This window comes from Jaculus jaculus, chromosome 1 (assembly GCF_020740685.1).
Source record: "Jaculus jaculus isolate mJacJac1 chromosome 1, mJacJac1.mat.Y.cur, whole genome shotgun sequence".
Lineage (NCBI taxonomy): Eukaryota > Metazoa > Chordata > Mammalia > Rodentia > Dipodidae > Jaculus > Jaculus jaculus.
The window spans coordinates 245545423-245558671 of record NC_059102.1 but is presented as its reverse complement, the minus strand read 5'-3'; the positions used below and the strand labels follow the sequence as shown (position 1 = coordinate 245558671).

The 13249-nt window shown below is 48.1% G+C and overlaps 1 protein-coding gene across 2 annotated transcripts; it reads right to left on the bottom strand.

Annotated features, from left to right (window-relative positions):
- Positions 1 to 2146: 2146 nt before the first annotated feature.
- Positions 2147 to 13168, bottom strand: Cog8 (component of oligomeric golgi complex 8). 2 transcript variants are annotated; one of them, XM_045157420.1, is made up of 6 exons: positions 12751 to 13168; positions 10601 to 10808; positions 7821 to 8648; positions 6699 to 6867; positions 4156 to 4329; positions 2147 to 2574 (listed from the first exon to the last, which is right to left on the bottom strand). In XM_045157420.1, exons 1-6 carry the CDS (start codon positions 13146 to 13148, stop codon positions 2417 to 2419), a joined length of 1935 nt encoding a protein of 644 aa, XP_045013355.1. In that variant the 5' UTR covers positions 13149 to 13168; the 3' UTR covers positions 2147 to 2416. The 2 variants fall into 2 exon arrangements, with proteins under 2 accessions (XP_045013355.1, XP_004661610.2); XM_004661553.2 differs by lacking the exon at positions 2147 to 2574 and having other exon boundaries at positions 3848 to 4329; positions 12751 to 13165.
- Between the last annotated feature and the right edge of the window lie 81 nt (positions 13169 to 13249).

The window sequence follows — 13249 nt, the reverse complement described above, 5'->3', positions numbered from 1 at the left end:
TTGGAGGCTGGTATCTACTATGGATAGATGAGATTGTATTGGAAGCAGGAGGATTTGTTACTTTTGATTCACCACAAAGGTGTCCTTAGGGCTGTGACGTGAAGAGTATAAGGAAGCATCAGAAGGTTTAGACAGCTCTCTGCAGAAGCTTTGGAACATCCTCCAAGGGGAAGGAGGCTCACTGAATTCAAGCTTTCACACTCATGTTTTCAGAATATCTTTTATTTTGGATGCAGGGTCTCATGTATTCCTGTGAACTCAGGTACTTCTGCTTGCACCTCTCAACTGCTGGGCTCACGGGCCTGAGCCACTCTGTCTAGCTGTAAAGGAGAACTTTCTTCAGATTCCCCAGTGCTTTAGTCTTCTAACTCTGGGGAACGCTTGGTTGTGATTCCAAAGTTTGACTGCTCCTGGTCTGTTCTACTTGGTCTCCTGAGCCTCCCACAGAAGCTGCAGATGAGGAGGGTCTTTCCTGGGTTTGTTGAACTACTGTTTAAAATACTTATTCTGGGCTGTAGACAAGGTTCCATGGTTAAAGCACTTGCTTGCAAACCGTGAAGGCCCAGGTTTGACTGTACCCATGTAAAACCAGATGTGCAAGATGGCACATGTGTCTGGAACTCGTTTGCAGTGGTTCACAAAGCCCTGGTATAATTTACTATACTGTTAGCACTTGTGTATTTTGATTTAGAGGATTCTGTTTTGTAATATGTTAATGGTAGAGCATATGCTTAGCATATGCAAGGAGCAAGACTCTGGGCTTACTTCCTAGCACTGGGGAGAGAATATACATGCTCACCAAACTAAAATGAGGTAATAGTCTGGGGTTCCTTCAACTGAAAAATCTGACAGTTTCTTCTAGATAAGCTCTAGTCCAGGCTGACCTGGATTTCACTCTGTAGTTCCACACTGGCTTCAAACTCAGTAATCTCCTACCTTTGCCTACTGAGTGCTGGGATTTAAGGCATGCACCACCACGTCCAGCTTTTGACAGCTTCTTAAAGCCAAACACTAGTCAAGCACTTACTTTTCAAAACACAATTTTTTTTCCTTTTTTTAAAAATATATAATTTATTTATTTGAGAGAGAGAAAGAAAGAGAGGAGGAAATGGGCACATCAGGGCCTCCAGCCACTGCAAACGAACACCAGATGCATGTGCCCCCTTGTGCATCTGGCTTCTGTGGGTCCTGGAGAATCGAACTGGGACCCTTTGGCTTTACAGTCAAATGCCTTAACTGCTAAGCCATCTCTCCAGCCCTCTTTTTTTTTTTTTTTTTTTTGAGGTAGGGTCTCACTCTGGCTCAGGCTGACCTGGAATTCACTATTCTCAGGGTGACCTTGAACTCACAGAGATCCTCCTACCTCTGCCTCCCGAGTGCTGGGATTAAAAGCATGCACCACCACACCTGGCTTAAAATTTATTAATTTAAATTAATACTGTTACTAAACACTTCCTTGAACATGTAACTAGTGTTGAAGGCAAACCAAGGACTCTTCACATCAGACCCAAGCCCTTTGACAGAGGAGTGCTCAGCACTAAAATATCTCAATCACACCTTCCATGGCTCAGGGTCCATTGTGGAAGAGGTGGCAAAAAGAATGTAAGAGCCAAAGGAAGGGTAGGACTCCTTACAATGTGTACCTCCAGACACACAATGGCCTGGATATCCATGACCTCACAGTGCCTGACACTACCTACACAAGACCATCATAATAGAAAAAAATCATGACATCAAAATAAAAGATTGAGAGGGGAGGGGATATGATGGAGAATGGAGTTTCAAAGGTGAAAGTGGGGGGAGGGAGGGAACTACGATGGGCTATTGTTTACAATTAATGGAAGTTGTCAATTAAAAAAAAAAAAGAAAAGAAAACAGCACACTCAGGAAAGATGGTCAATCACAACCTTAACAGCATTTGTTTTTTTGGAGCCAGGGTCTCAATGTATAACCCTGGCCTAGAAGTCCCTATGTAACAAGATTGGCCTGCAACTTGTAGGGATCTTCCTCCCTCCATCTCCCAACTGCCGGGAAATATGTCTAACCTTATCTGTATTTTGAAACATAGCTTTCAGATATTGGGAAACTACATTATTATCAAATATTGGCTTTGGGGTAGATTATACATGTCTTATGAAGTCATTCCTACCGTAAAATTTGGCGTATTTATTTCCACACAAAACTGTCAGGAAATATTCACTCTTTCACCAGGGGAATAGTTTTCCCACATTGTACTAGTATTTTGTCCAAACCTGATTTTAGGGCAAACATTTCTGTTTTGCTCCAACTCAGTTAAAACGCTCACTGGCGGTCCACTGTTTTGTCAGATCCGAGCCAATTCCAAGTAACATGTGCCCAGCTCAAACCAAAGGAACCGCATCTTGGCTTTTCAACTTTCAACTCAAGCATTAAAGCTTCAGTCATTCACCTCCATCCAATGAACGTTGGTAAATGTTTTGGGGTCCATTTTGTCAATGAACAAACAGCCCTGCAAGTGGTCCATTTCGTGCTGGATGATTCGGGCTGTCCATCCACTTGCCGGCCACACCACTGGCTCTCCTTTCGGGTTCAGCCCTGCAAAGGAAGTTATAAACTAAGGAAGTACCTCGTGCATCATGCTTAACCAATTGCCTTACTTCCTGTTCCTTGCCCTGGCCATTCCTACTTACTTACAAGAGGCATCATCAGAGAGCAAATGTGGACAACAACACGTATCCCTTCTAGAAGGATGCCTCAACTCTGCTGGTTGCCAAGTATTTAACCTGGTTCACAATTAGGTTGTGAGGCTCACATTTGGGGTAGAGGTTCTGAACCTTCCTCTTACCTAAATGCTGCTTCCTATCAAAGGTATTCCAGCTTGGTAGAATAGAAAGGTTAATCACATTCAGTAAACCATCGGAGGTATGATAGGAGTGGATGGCTGGATGTTCTAGTTTGGGCAAAGTTGGGTCCCGCTTCTCTAAGCCCACAGTGATGCAAAAATTCAGTGCGCGTGCACACAGGCACACCCCGAAACCCTTCTAAGACCGGCACCCCGCATCTGAGGGCTCTACCCTTTCACGAGCCTCCTTTCCACTGTCAGCCCCGAGTCCGTGCGCTCCGGGTCTTGCTTCGCTTCGGCGGCAGCCGCAACGTGCTCTGGGCCGCCTTCGCTCCACAAGTGGGCGACAGCTCACGGCCACCCAGCCCCGTACCTGAGACCTGCACGGCCTGGAAACGCGGCACAGAGGCCAGGAAGCCGGAGACGCTCTCGCAGCCCTCGGGGAAGGTGACGAGGCGGCTGTCCAGCACCCTCAGGCTGGGGTTCACGAGCACGCGCAGCGAGAAGGGCTCCATCTGGCGGAGCTCGCGCACGCGCGGCGCGCACGCGCGGAAGAGCGCTTCCGGGAACTCGAGCGCCAGCACCTGCAGCGGCACGCCGAGCTGCGGCGCGCTCAGGCCCAGGCAGCGCCGGCTCCGCATCACCCGCACCAGCCTCTGCACGAGCCGCTGCAGCTCGGGCCCCGCCAGCTGCGCGGGCTCCACCGGGGCGGCCACGGCCCGCAGCACGGGGTCCCCGACCTGGCACACGTGCAGGTATGGCGGCTGCGGCGCTCCCCGCACCAGACGCCTCACGTAGCGCCAGTAGGAGCGCGGGCGCGCGGGGCCCTCCGGGCTGTCCGCGGCTGCCGTGGAGCTGCAGGCCCGCGCCTGCCCCCGACCGGGCCAGGCCCGCGCCCACAGCAGCAGCCCGCCCCACAGCCGACCCATGGCTGCGCCTGCCCAGCACCTCCGCTGCCTCCGACGTTTCCGCCCGGGGGCGTGGCGCTAGGGACGCCGGGAAACGCAGTCCCATGAGGGCACCAGCTGACAATCCATCGCTTTATTAATTACCCCACTTACAAGAGTGACCGGGAAGCACCCCGTTTTTCATACGAGCTGACCTAAGCCGTCCCGGGCGCAGCAGCCCTGGCGTCTACACCGGCAGGGACCTTCCCTCTTAGATGCTGTTGGAACCCCTGCTCCCGGCCACAGGCTCTTCGCTGGGTGCAGGGGATGCCTTCTAGGACGGCTCACTAGGAAGCTCGGCTGCCGGCTGCTCCCCTTCCGTCGACTCCCCGTGCAGCGGTTCCCCAGGCTCGTCCTCGCAGGAGACTGTCGTGGCCAACTCCGGGCTCGGCTCCTCTTCCGGAAGCTCGGGTGTTGGGGCCGTGAGATCCGGCACTAGTTCCTGGTCATCTAGAGACAGCATCTCTCTCTTAGGTAGAATGAAAGCAAGAGGCTCCTGGATGATGTTGACGTCCACATGCCCCAGGTTTTCATACTTGGAGAGCTGAGAGGGGGCAATGCCTGATCCAGAAGACATGAAAAGTAAAGTGAAAGAAAATAAAGTCAATCAAATGCAACAGAGGTCTCAGAAAACAAAAAAAGAAAAAAAATCAAATCAGACACAATTGCATATTTTAATACATCAATGACTATCTTTGTGAATCCGGAGTCACATAATGGAGGGCTTGTGGAACTAGAGCGAGAAGCTCAGTAAAGTACCAGCTTCCTGGGAAAAGCCCAGGCCAAGGTGAACATCTGCCCTCAGCAGTGTGATCACCGACCCACTGTCCTTTGGGAAGTGGTGCCTTCCCTCCAACTTCACAAAGGAAGAGAAAATAAATTGGGAAAAATATTTTTATTTAAAACCACTTTTACTTTAAATCCCAGTAGTCTGAAAAAGCCGGGCGTGGTGGCACGCGCCTTGAATCCCAGCACTCGGGAGGTAGAGGTAGGAGGTAGAGGTAGGAGGATCGCTGTGAGCTCAAGGCCACCCTGAGACTACACAGTAAATTCCAGGTCAGCCTGGGCTAGAGAGCAAGACCCTAACTTGAAAAACCATAAAGGAAAACAAACCAAAACAAAAACAACAACAAAAAAACCCTACACATTTAGAGACTGAAAGCACACGTTTATAATTCTAGCACCTAAGAGGCTGAAGCAGGCTGCATGTGGTGATGCATGCCTTTGATCTTAGCACTTGGGAGGCAGAGGTAGAAGGATCACCGAGTTGGAGGCCAGCGTGGGACTACAAAGTTAATTCCAAGTCAGCCTGGACTAAGACCCTGCTTTGGGGGGTGGGGGAGAAGAGGGCTGGAGGGATGGCTTAGCGATTAAGGTGTTTGCCTGCAAAGCCAAAGGACCCAGGTTTGATTCCCCAGGACCCATGTTCGCCAGATGCACAAGGGGTCTGGAGTTTGTTTGCAGTGGCTGGAGGCCCTGGTGTGCCCATTCTCTCACTCTCTCCCTCTTTCTCTGTCAAATAAATAAATAAAAATAAAATATTAAAAAAAAAGAGGCCACCATACCCTGCACAAATTATCTTATATATAGATGTAAGGCAATTAAAAAACCCATGTAAAGCCAAATGTACAAGGTGGTACATGTGTCTGGAGTTCATCTGCAGTGGCTGTAGGCCCTGGTGCACCCAATCTCTCTTTCTCTCTCCCCTCACACACACATACATACTCAAATAAATAAATAAAATATGTTTTAAAAAGTCCTACCAGAGGGCTGAAGAAATGGCTTAGTGGTTAAGGAGCTTGCCTTCAAAGCCCAAGGATACAGGTTCAATTCCTCAGGACCCACATAAGCCAAATGCACCAGTTGTCACGTGCATCTAGAGTTTGTTTGCAGCAGCTGGGTGCCTGGGTGTGCCCATTCTCATTCATTTTTTTTAAAGATTTTATTTTTTTAATATCTTAATATTTTTATTTATTTATTTGACAGAGAAAGAGGACATGGGTACTGGGGAATTGAATCTGGGTCCTTGGGCTTTGCAGGCAAACACCTTAACCACTAAGCCATCCCTCCAGCCCCTAGTTTTTAAAATTTTTTCACTTATTTTTATTTATTTATTTGAGAGCAACAGACAGAGCGAAAAAGAGGCAGATAGAGAGAGAGAATGGGCGCACCAGGGCCTCCAGGCACTCCAAACGAACTCCAGGTACATGCACCCCCTTGTGCATCTGGCTAACATGCATCCTAGAGAATTGAGCCTCGAACCGGGGTCCTTAGGCTTCATAGGCAAGCGCTTAACCGCTAAGCCATTTCTCCAGCCCCAGCCCCTATTTTTATTTATTTACTAGAGAGGGAGTGAGAATGGACACACCAGGGCCTCTAGCCATTGCAAACGAATTCCAGATGCATGTACCACCATGGGCATCTGGCTTATGTGGGACCTGGAAAATTGAACCCAGAGCCTTAGCCTTTGTAGGCATGCACCTTAACCACTAAGCCATCTCTCTAGCCCCATTCTCATTCTCCCTCCTTCTCTCCCAAGTAAATAAATAAATATGAAATATATTATCCCAACACTCAGGAGGCAGATGTAGGAGGATCCCCATGGGTTCAAGGACACTGAGACTACAAAGTGAATTTCAGGTCAGCCTGGACTAGAATGAGAGCCTACCTCAAAAATAAATAAATAAAATTAAAAAATAAATCCTTTCTTGGGAACTGGAGAGATGGTTCTGTGACTAAAGGCACTTGCTTACAAAGCCTGCTAGCCCAGGGTTCAATTTCCCTAGATCCCACATAAAGCCAGATGCACAAAGCAGCCCATGCATCTGGAGTTTGTTTGCAGTGACAGGAGGCCCTGGTGCATCCCTACTCACGTTGCCATTCTCTGTCTCTCAAATAAATAAAAATAATGAAAAAGCCCTTTCTCTTACCTAAAGTCTGGGCTATTTGAGCTGGCGGAAAAAGGATTTGAAGGCAGCGATTCAGATAAGGTACCAGGTCTTCCAGGAAAACAGTGCAGAACTGGACAAAGAGCTCTTGCTCCCCAGTGCTGAAGGCAGCCTCTTCAGCTCGATGGAAGGCCAGGATTATTTTGGTTACCTATGAGAGACAAGGGTGTCAACAATCAGAGTCACTGTTGCCAGTTTATGAAAGAAAGCACAAACATGTGACCCCGAAGTTTTCATGAAGAAAGTATAGTACGTTTTATTGCTATCTTGTTCAAACTCAGAATTGTGGTCAGTGTTCACAATTCTGGGCTGTGGCAATGACTCAGTGATTAAGGCCTATGTTTGATTTCCCAGCACCACATAAAGCCAGATGCAAAGTGGTGCATGCATCTAGAGTTTATTTGCAGTGGCAAGAAGCCCTGGTACGTGCAAACATGCATGTATGTGTGTATAAGTAGATAAATTTTTAAAAATACAATTGTCACTTCAATGACACATTTATGATCCAGCTCATTTTTTACTGGTATAGTTTCCAGTTCTGGTAAAGGAATGAAAAAAAAAAATTTTATGCAAGGGAGATAATTTCCTGTTGGCCTTGAGGAGGAAACAACTCTATTGTGGCCTCTATGAATGAGAGCCTCAATCCTGCAACTTCTGTAACTGTACAGAATGTCATCTGTCAACTGGAATGCACCCTTAGCGGGGCCTGGCACTCCAGATGACACCTATGCCTAGCTGACGCTTGAATGCAAGAACTTTCTGAGGCCCTGAGTACAGGACCAGAGACACTGCAAATAGATTCCTGCCTCAGACACTGGACGATAGTAAATGTAGTATTTCAGGCTGCTCAGTTAGTAGGAATTTGTTATCAAGCAGTAGAAAAGTAACCTATTACTGAACCATTACAAGACTGTTGTAGAACCATTCCCACAAATGGCACACATAGAGTACTTATTACTGAGAGCTGCTCAACTAGAAAAACCAGTAGGACCACACCTAACTTCAAGCCAGCAGGCGCTATGGTTACATGAACTGGTTCACTACAAAAGTCTGGATGCCTCTTACCAAAGAAGGTTGAGAAGTATGCTGTAGAAAACTACTCACCTTGGCAAGGGCATCCTCCAAGGCCCGGGTCACATCATGAGCCAGGGCCACAGGGCAACAGAGACGCAGATCATTAAAGGCAACCAAAATACTGTTGAGAAAGCAGGCAAGGGGTGGGAAGTCCAAGAGCACCATTGGCGGCTGCAGTGTCCCTGGCTGAGTAGCTGGCACAGCAGCAGGCACGTTACTGCTGCCCAGGATGGCTGGAGCAGAGATGAGGGTGTAAGAGTTCATCTCATCCTGGAATTTCTCCACTGCTTCCTGAATTGCCTTCTGGAAACTAGTGATTGCCACCTGCTGGAAAATAGGAGCCAACTGGCCCCTGAAATCAGCCCCCACTCGGCTGAAAGACAGCCCAAAGTACATGCACTGGCCCAGCAGGGAGTCCAGGCGGCTGCCTATCCCGCGGTAAAGGTCAGTCTCTAGCACCTGCAGGAACTGGGAAACTTTCTGCAGCACCCAACCATGGAAGATGGCACCCTCATTGACGGTGTACTCTCCCATGGCAGGTGGCAACAGGGGGTCCTCGTCTGAGAAGATGGCACGGTACTGGGTGATGATATCAAAGAGGTGGACACGGCAGGCCTCGATGGTCTTTGTGATATGGAAATAGGGATCATCATTAGGGATGGCAGTCAGGATGGAGCGGAGCCAAGCATCCCGGGCCTGGAGAAACTTCACCCTTAGCTCTGCTTCTGTGAAGACATCCATGCGTCGAAGGTAACCAATGACACGGAGGCAGGCTGGGAGTTGAATGTTGGTCCTCAGCTGCTGGATCAGCTGGCTTAGCATCAGCTGCATGGACTGCCGCACCTCATTCACAATGCCCTGACAACACAGGGACTCGTCACAACATAGTGGGGCAAAATACTTTGGAACTCATTCCACTAATTAAACATTACAGACAAGGCTTTCCTAATATATAAAGTGGATTGTTTGTGTGTGTAAAGCCACAGGCTTTTCAAGGTAGGGTTTCACTCTAGCCCAGGCTGACCTGGTATTCATGATGTAGGCTCAGGGTGGCCTCGAAATCAGGGCAATTCTCCTACCTCTGCCTCCCAATGCTGGGATTAAAGGTGTGTGCCACCATGCCCAGCTTATAAAGTTGACTTCTAAAGATAAATGTTTTCAGGCTCACCAACAAGGACAAACAGGTAAGAGAACCTACTGTGCAAGCATGAGGACCTGAGTTCAATCTTTAGCACACACACAATAAAAATCTGGGTGTGGCTATGCATGCCTGTAACCCTAGTGCTAATGGGCAGGGCAGAGATAGGAGAATCACTGTGGCTCTCTGGTCAGCTTGACTGAGGGGGAGGTGGGAAATGGTTCAGTGAGAGACTGCATCTCAAGGAAATAAAGAGTGATTGAGGACACATTGTTTTCCACTCATCTTTGCACATGCACATCTGCATACACATGTATATATCACGCACACACAAGAAGATATAGTTGTATCACTAACTTGTTTAAAATTGGGGCTGGAAAGGAGGCTCAGTGGTCAAAGGTGCTTTCTTGCAAAACCTAATGGCCTGCATTCAATTCCCTAGTACTCACATAAAGCCATATGCAAAGTTGTGCATGTATCTAGAGCTTGTTTGAAGTGGTAAGAGGCCCTGGTGTGCCCATATTCTGTCTTTCTCTCAAATAAAAATACTGGGCTGGAGAGATGGTTAAGGCACTTGCCTGCAAAACCTAAAGACTAAGGTTCGATTCTCCAGATCCCACCTAAGCCAGATGCACATGGTGGCACATGCACCTGGAATTCGTTTGTAGTGGCTTAAGACCCTGGAGCACCCATTCTCTCTTAAAAAAAAAAAAAAAAATAGCTGGGTGTGGTGGCATGTGCCTTTAATCCCAGAGTTCGAGAGGCAGAGGTAGGAGGATATCCGTGAGTTTGAGGCCACCCTAAGACTACATAGTGAATTCCAGGTCAGCCTGGACCAGAGCTGAGACCCTACCTTGAAAAAAAAAAAAATTATATATATGTATATATCCTGGAAAAGCCAAAAAAAAAAAAAAAAAAAGCCACAAAAACCCTATAAGTACTTCCTGTGGCAATCACAATCAACTCCAGGCCCTGGTTGGATAATATTCCAGCTTCTTTCAACCTCAATCCTCTACTTTGTTCATCCCATTTCCCAGTTCGCTGTCTCTCCGACCATCATGTACTGGCTCCTTCTCATCGTTTAGGCCCAGTTTAAATATTACCTATAAGCCGGGCGTGGTGGTGCACACCTTTAATCCCAGCACTCGGGAGGCAAGAGGTAGGAGGATTGCTGTGAGTTCGAGGCCACCCTAAGACTACAGAGTGAATTCCAGGTCAGCCTGGGCTAGAGTGAGACCCTATCTCCAAAAAAATAAAAAATAAAAATAAATAAATATTACCTCTAGAAAAGGTTTTTTGATCACTCTGTGTAAAGTAACACACTAATAACCCCTAGCCTCGCTGCATTCCACCTCCTGGTTTGTTTTCTTCAGACATTCATTACCTGTTTGTCAATTATCAGACATCCACTAGAATGTAAGCTTCAGGAGAGCCATGGCCTTGACTGCTTTGCTCACAGGACATATATATATAGCCAGTACTTAGATCACTGTCTGGCATGATTACCACAGGCCTTGGAACATAAATGGATAAATAGCTATCTTCTGTTCTAGCCTGGTTGACAGAAATTGATGTTAAGCATACAAAGGTTTCTACCAAAAGGTTCTGTCACAACCTTAGAACTAATGATTATAAGAGCATGAGCTTGAGTGCTCTCCGGGAAGCTGGCTACCTGGATGACAGGGATGGATGAGTACTTCCTTTCCAGCCGGCGCACATAGGCTGCAAGCTCCAGAGCCTCTTCATAGTAGCTGTTCCGGACACAGGTGTCCATGAGCTGGGGAATCTCTAGAATTTCCAGGATTTCTGTGTGACGGTTTAGAGTCAGGGTGTTCATCCGGCGGTTGGAGCTGATCTCTTCAGCTTCCTTCATGAAGTTCCTAGAACCAATCAGGAAAACAGGTCCCTGATCACTGTAACTTTGAGGCCATCCTGATGCTAGTTCCAGGTTTGCCTAGGCTAGAGTAAAACCCTACCTTGAGAAACAAAAAAGAAACATTCATCTTTTCGAGGTAGGGTCTCACTCTAGCCCAGATTGACCTGGAACTCACTCTGTAGTCCCAGGCTGGCCTAGAACTCACCGCAGTCCTATTACATCTGCCTCACGAGTGCTGAGATTAAAGGCATTGGCCACATCAGGCTTCAAGTACTTTCTTCTTCTTCATTTTAAACTTGGGGGCTGGAGAAATGGCTCCGTGGTTAAGGCACTTGCCTGCAAAGCCTAAAGACCCAGGTTCAGTTCACCAGTACCCATGTAAGGCAGATGCACAAGGTGGCTCATGCATCTGGAGTTCATTTGCAGTAGCTGGAGGCCTTGGCACACCCATTCTCTATCTGCCTCTTTGTCTCTCAAAATTAAAAAACTAAACACATACACTACTTTGTGCTGGCTTTACACTGATACTGGGGAATTGAACCAGAGTCAACAGGGTTTACAAGCAAGGGTCTTTAACCACTAAGCCATTTCCCTAGCCATATAGGACCCCCCTTTTTTTTGAGATAGGTTTTCATTCTAGTCTAAGGAGGCCTTCAACTCAAGGTGGTCCTACCTTTGACTCTTGAGTGCTGGGATTTAAGGTCTGCACCACTATGACAGGCTTAGGAACCACTTTTATGAGTTCCCCAAATGGGATTTCCTTGTCAACTTCTAATCAATGAAGTTTTGGAGCAGATGACTTCCAGTCCGTTGTTGTACATAGATATATGTTTTTTTAAATGTTTATTTTATTATTTTTTTTTGAGACAGCGGAGAGAATGGGCACACCAGGGCCTTCAGCTACTGTGAACCAACTCTAGACGCCTGTTCCCCCTTATGGCACCTGTGACATTGTGTGCTTCTGTCACTGTGTGTGTGGTTTACCTGGGACCTGGAGATATGAACATGAATTCTTAGGCTTCGCAGGCAAGTGCCTTAACTGCTAAGCCATCTCTCCAGCCCTATAGATATAATTTTAGTATTTTTATTTATTTACAAGAGAGAGAGAGATTGAATGGGTGTACTAGGGCCTCTAGCTACTGCAGATTAACTCGACACTTGCCCCATCATGTGCATCTGACTTATACATGGGTTCTGGGGAATCAAAAGTGCCTTAACCACTAAGCAATCTCTCCAGCCCTGGATGTGTGTATCTCCAGTGATAACTTATGTGTGTGTGTGTGTGTGTGTGTGTGTAGAGTTAAGCCATCTCTTCACACATGTTGTATGTGTGTAATATATCATGTAAACTATTTCAGATCTAGTGATACATGCTTTATGTAGATGCCTCAAACTTACTATGTAGTCAAGGATGAACTGGAACTTCTGATCCTCCAGCCTCTACCTCCTATGTGCTGGGATTATTAGTGTATGCCAACATGAGCGGGTGGATTTCTTTTCTTTTTTTGGTTTTCGAGGTAGGGTCTCCGCTAGTCCAGGCTGACCTGAATTCACTGTGTAGTTGCAGTGTGGCCTCAAACTCACAGCAGTCCTCCTACCTGTTTCTGGAGTACTTGGATTAAAGGTTTACGCCATCACACCCAGCTGAACTTTGTTTTTAACTTAATGCAACAGTCTTACAAACGAAAGATGTACTCCTGGCTTCCAATTCTGAGTAGGAAACGTACAAGCTATGTTTTTGGACAAATAACTAACCTGTCTGTCTTGGTTTCCTCATCTGTAACATGCTACCTAGAGGTTTGTGAGGTTTAGGTGTATGAGTAAAGCGAACACCATACAGCCTGGAACATGCATGGTGTGTGCTGCTAAGGGCTAGTTATGTCTAGCAGTCTAAGTGTCCGATACCACAGCCAAGAAGAGCCTCTTTAGCACCCTGTCCTCCGCACCTGCAACTCTGCTGAAAGCTGGGCAAGCGGTCCAGCAGGCGGCCGAGCGACGCCTCCACGTCGCCGAACAGCCGGTGGATGCGCTCGGTGCACTCGGCGCCGCGAATGAAGGTCTTGTAGTTGGCGAAGGCCAGGTCGCGCGTCTGCTGCAGCAGCTGCGCCCGCTCCTCGGCCAGGCGCTCCGGCTCGCGCCGCAGCCGCTCCAGGCCCGACCCGCTCAGCTCCCGCAGGTAGCGGCCCACGTCGGGCCGCTCGCGCCACTGCGCCTCGGGGAAGCGATCCCGGAAGAGCGACGCCAGGAGTCCCTCATCTTCCACCTCCCCGACAGCCGCGGCCGTGGCTGTCGCGGAGGAAGAGCCGGGGCTCGAGGACTGGAGAGTCGCCGCGGCCGCCATCATCCCGGCGACGAGCCGCACTTCCCCTCCAGGCCGGCGAGGGCGCTGCTCCCGCCCGGACCCTCGACGCCTGGGACCGGAAGCGGCCGGAACGCATTTCCTGT

Excerpts from the sequence above, each read along its gene's own strand:
- Cog8 (XM_045157420.1), bottom strand. The coding sequence starts at position 13,148 with ATGATGGCGGCCGCGGCGACTCTCCAGTCCTCGAGCCCCGGCTCTTCC. Across the intron at positions 6,868-7,820 it reads TGGAGGATGCCCTTGCCAAG|GTAACCAAAATAATCCTGGC; the intron begins GTGAGTAGTTTT and ends TGTCTCTCATAG. Across the intron at positions 2,575-4,155 it reads GCTTCCGGAAGAGGAGCCGA|GGCTGAACCCGAAAGGAGAG; the intron begins GCCCGGAGTTGG and ends CTTCCTTTGCAG.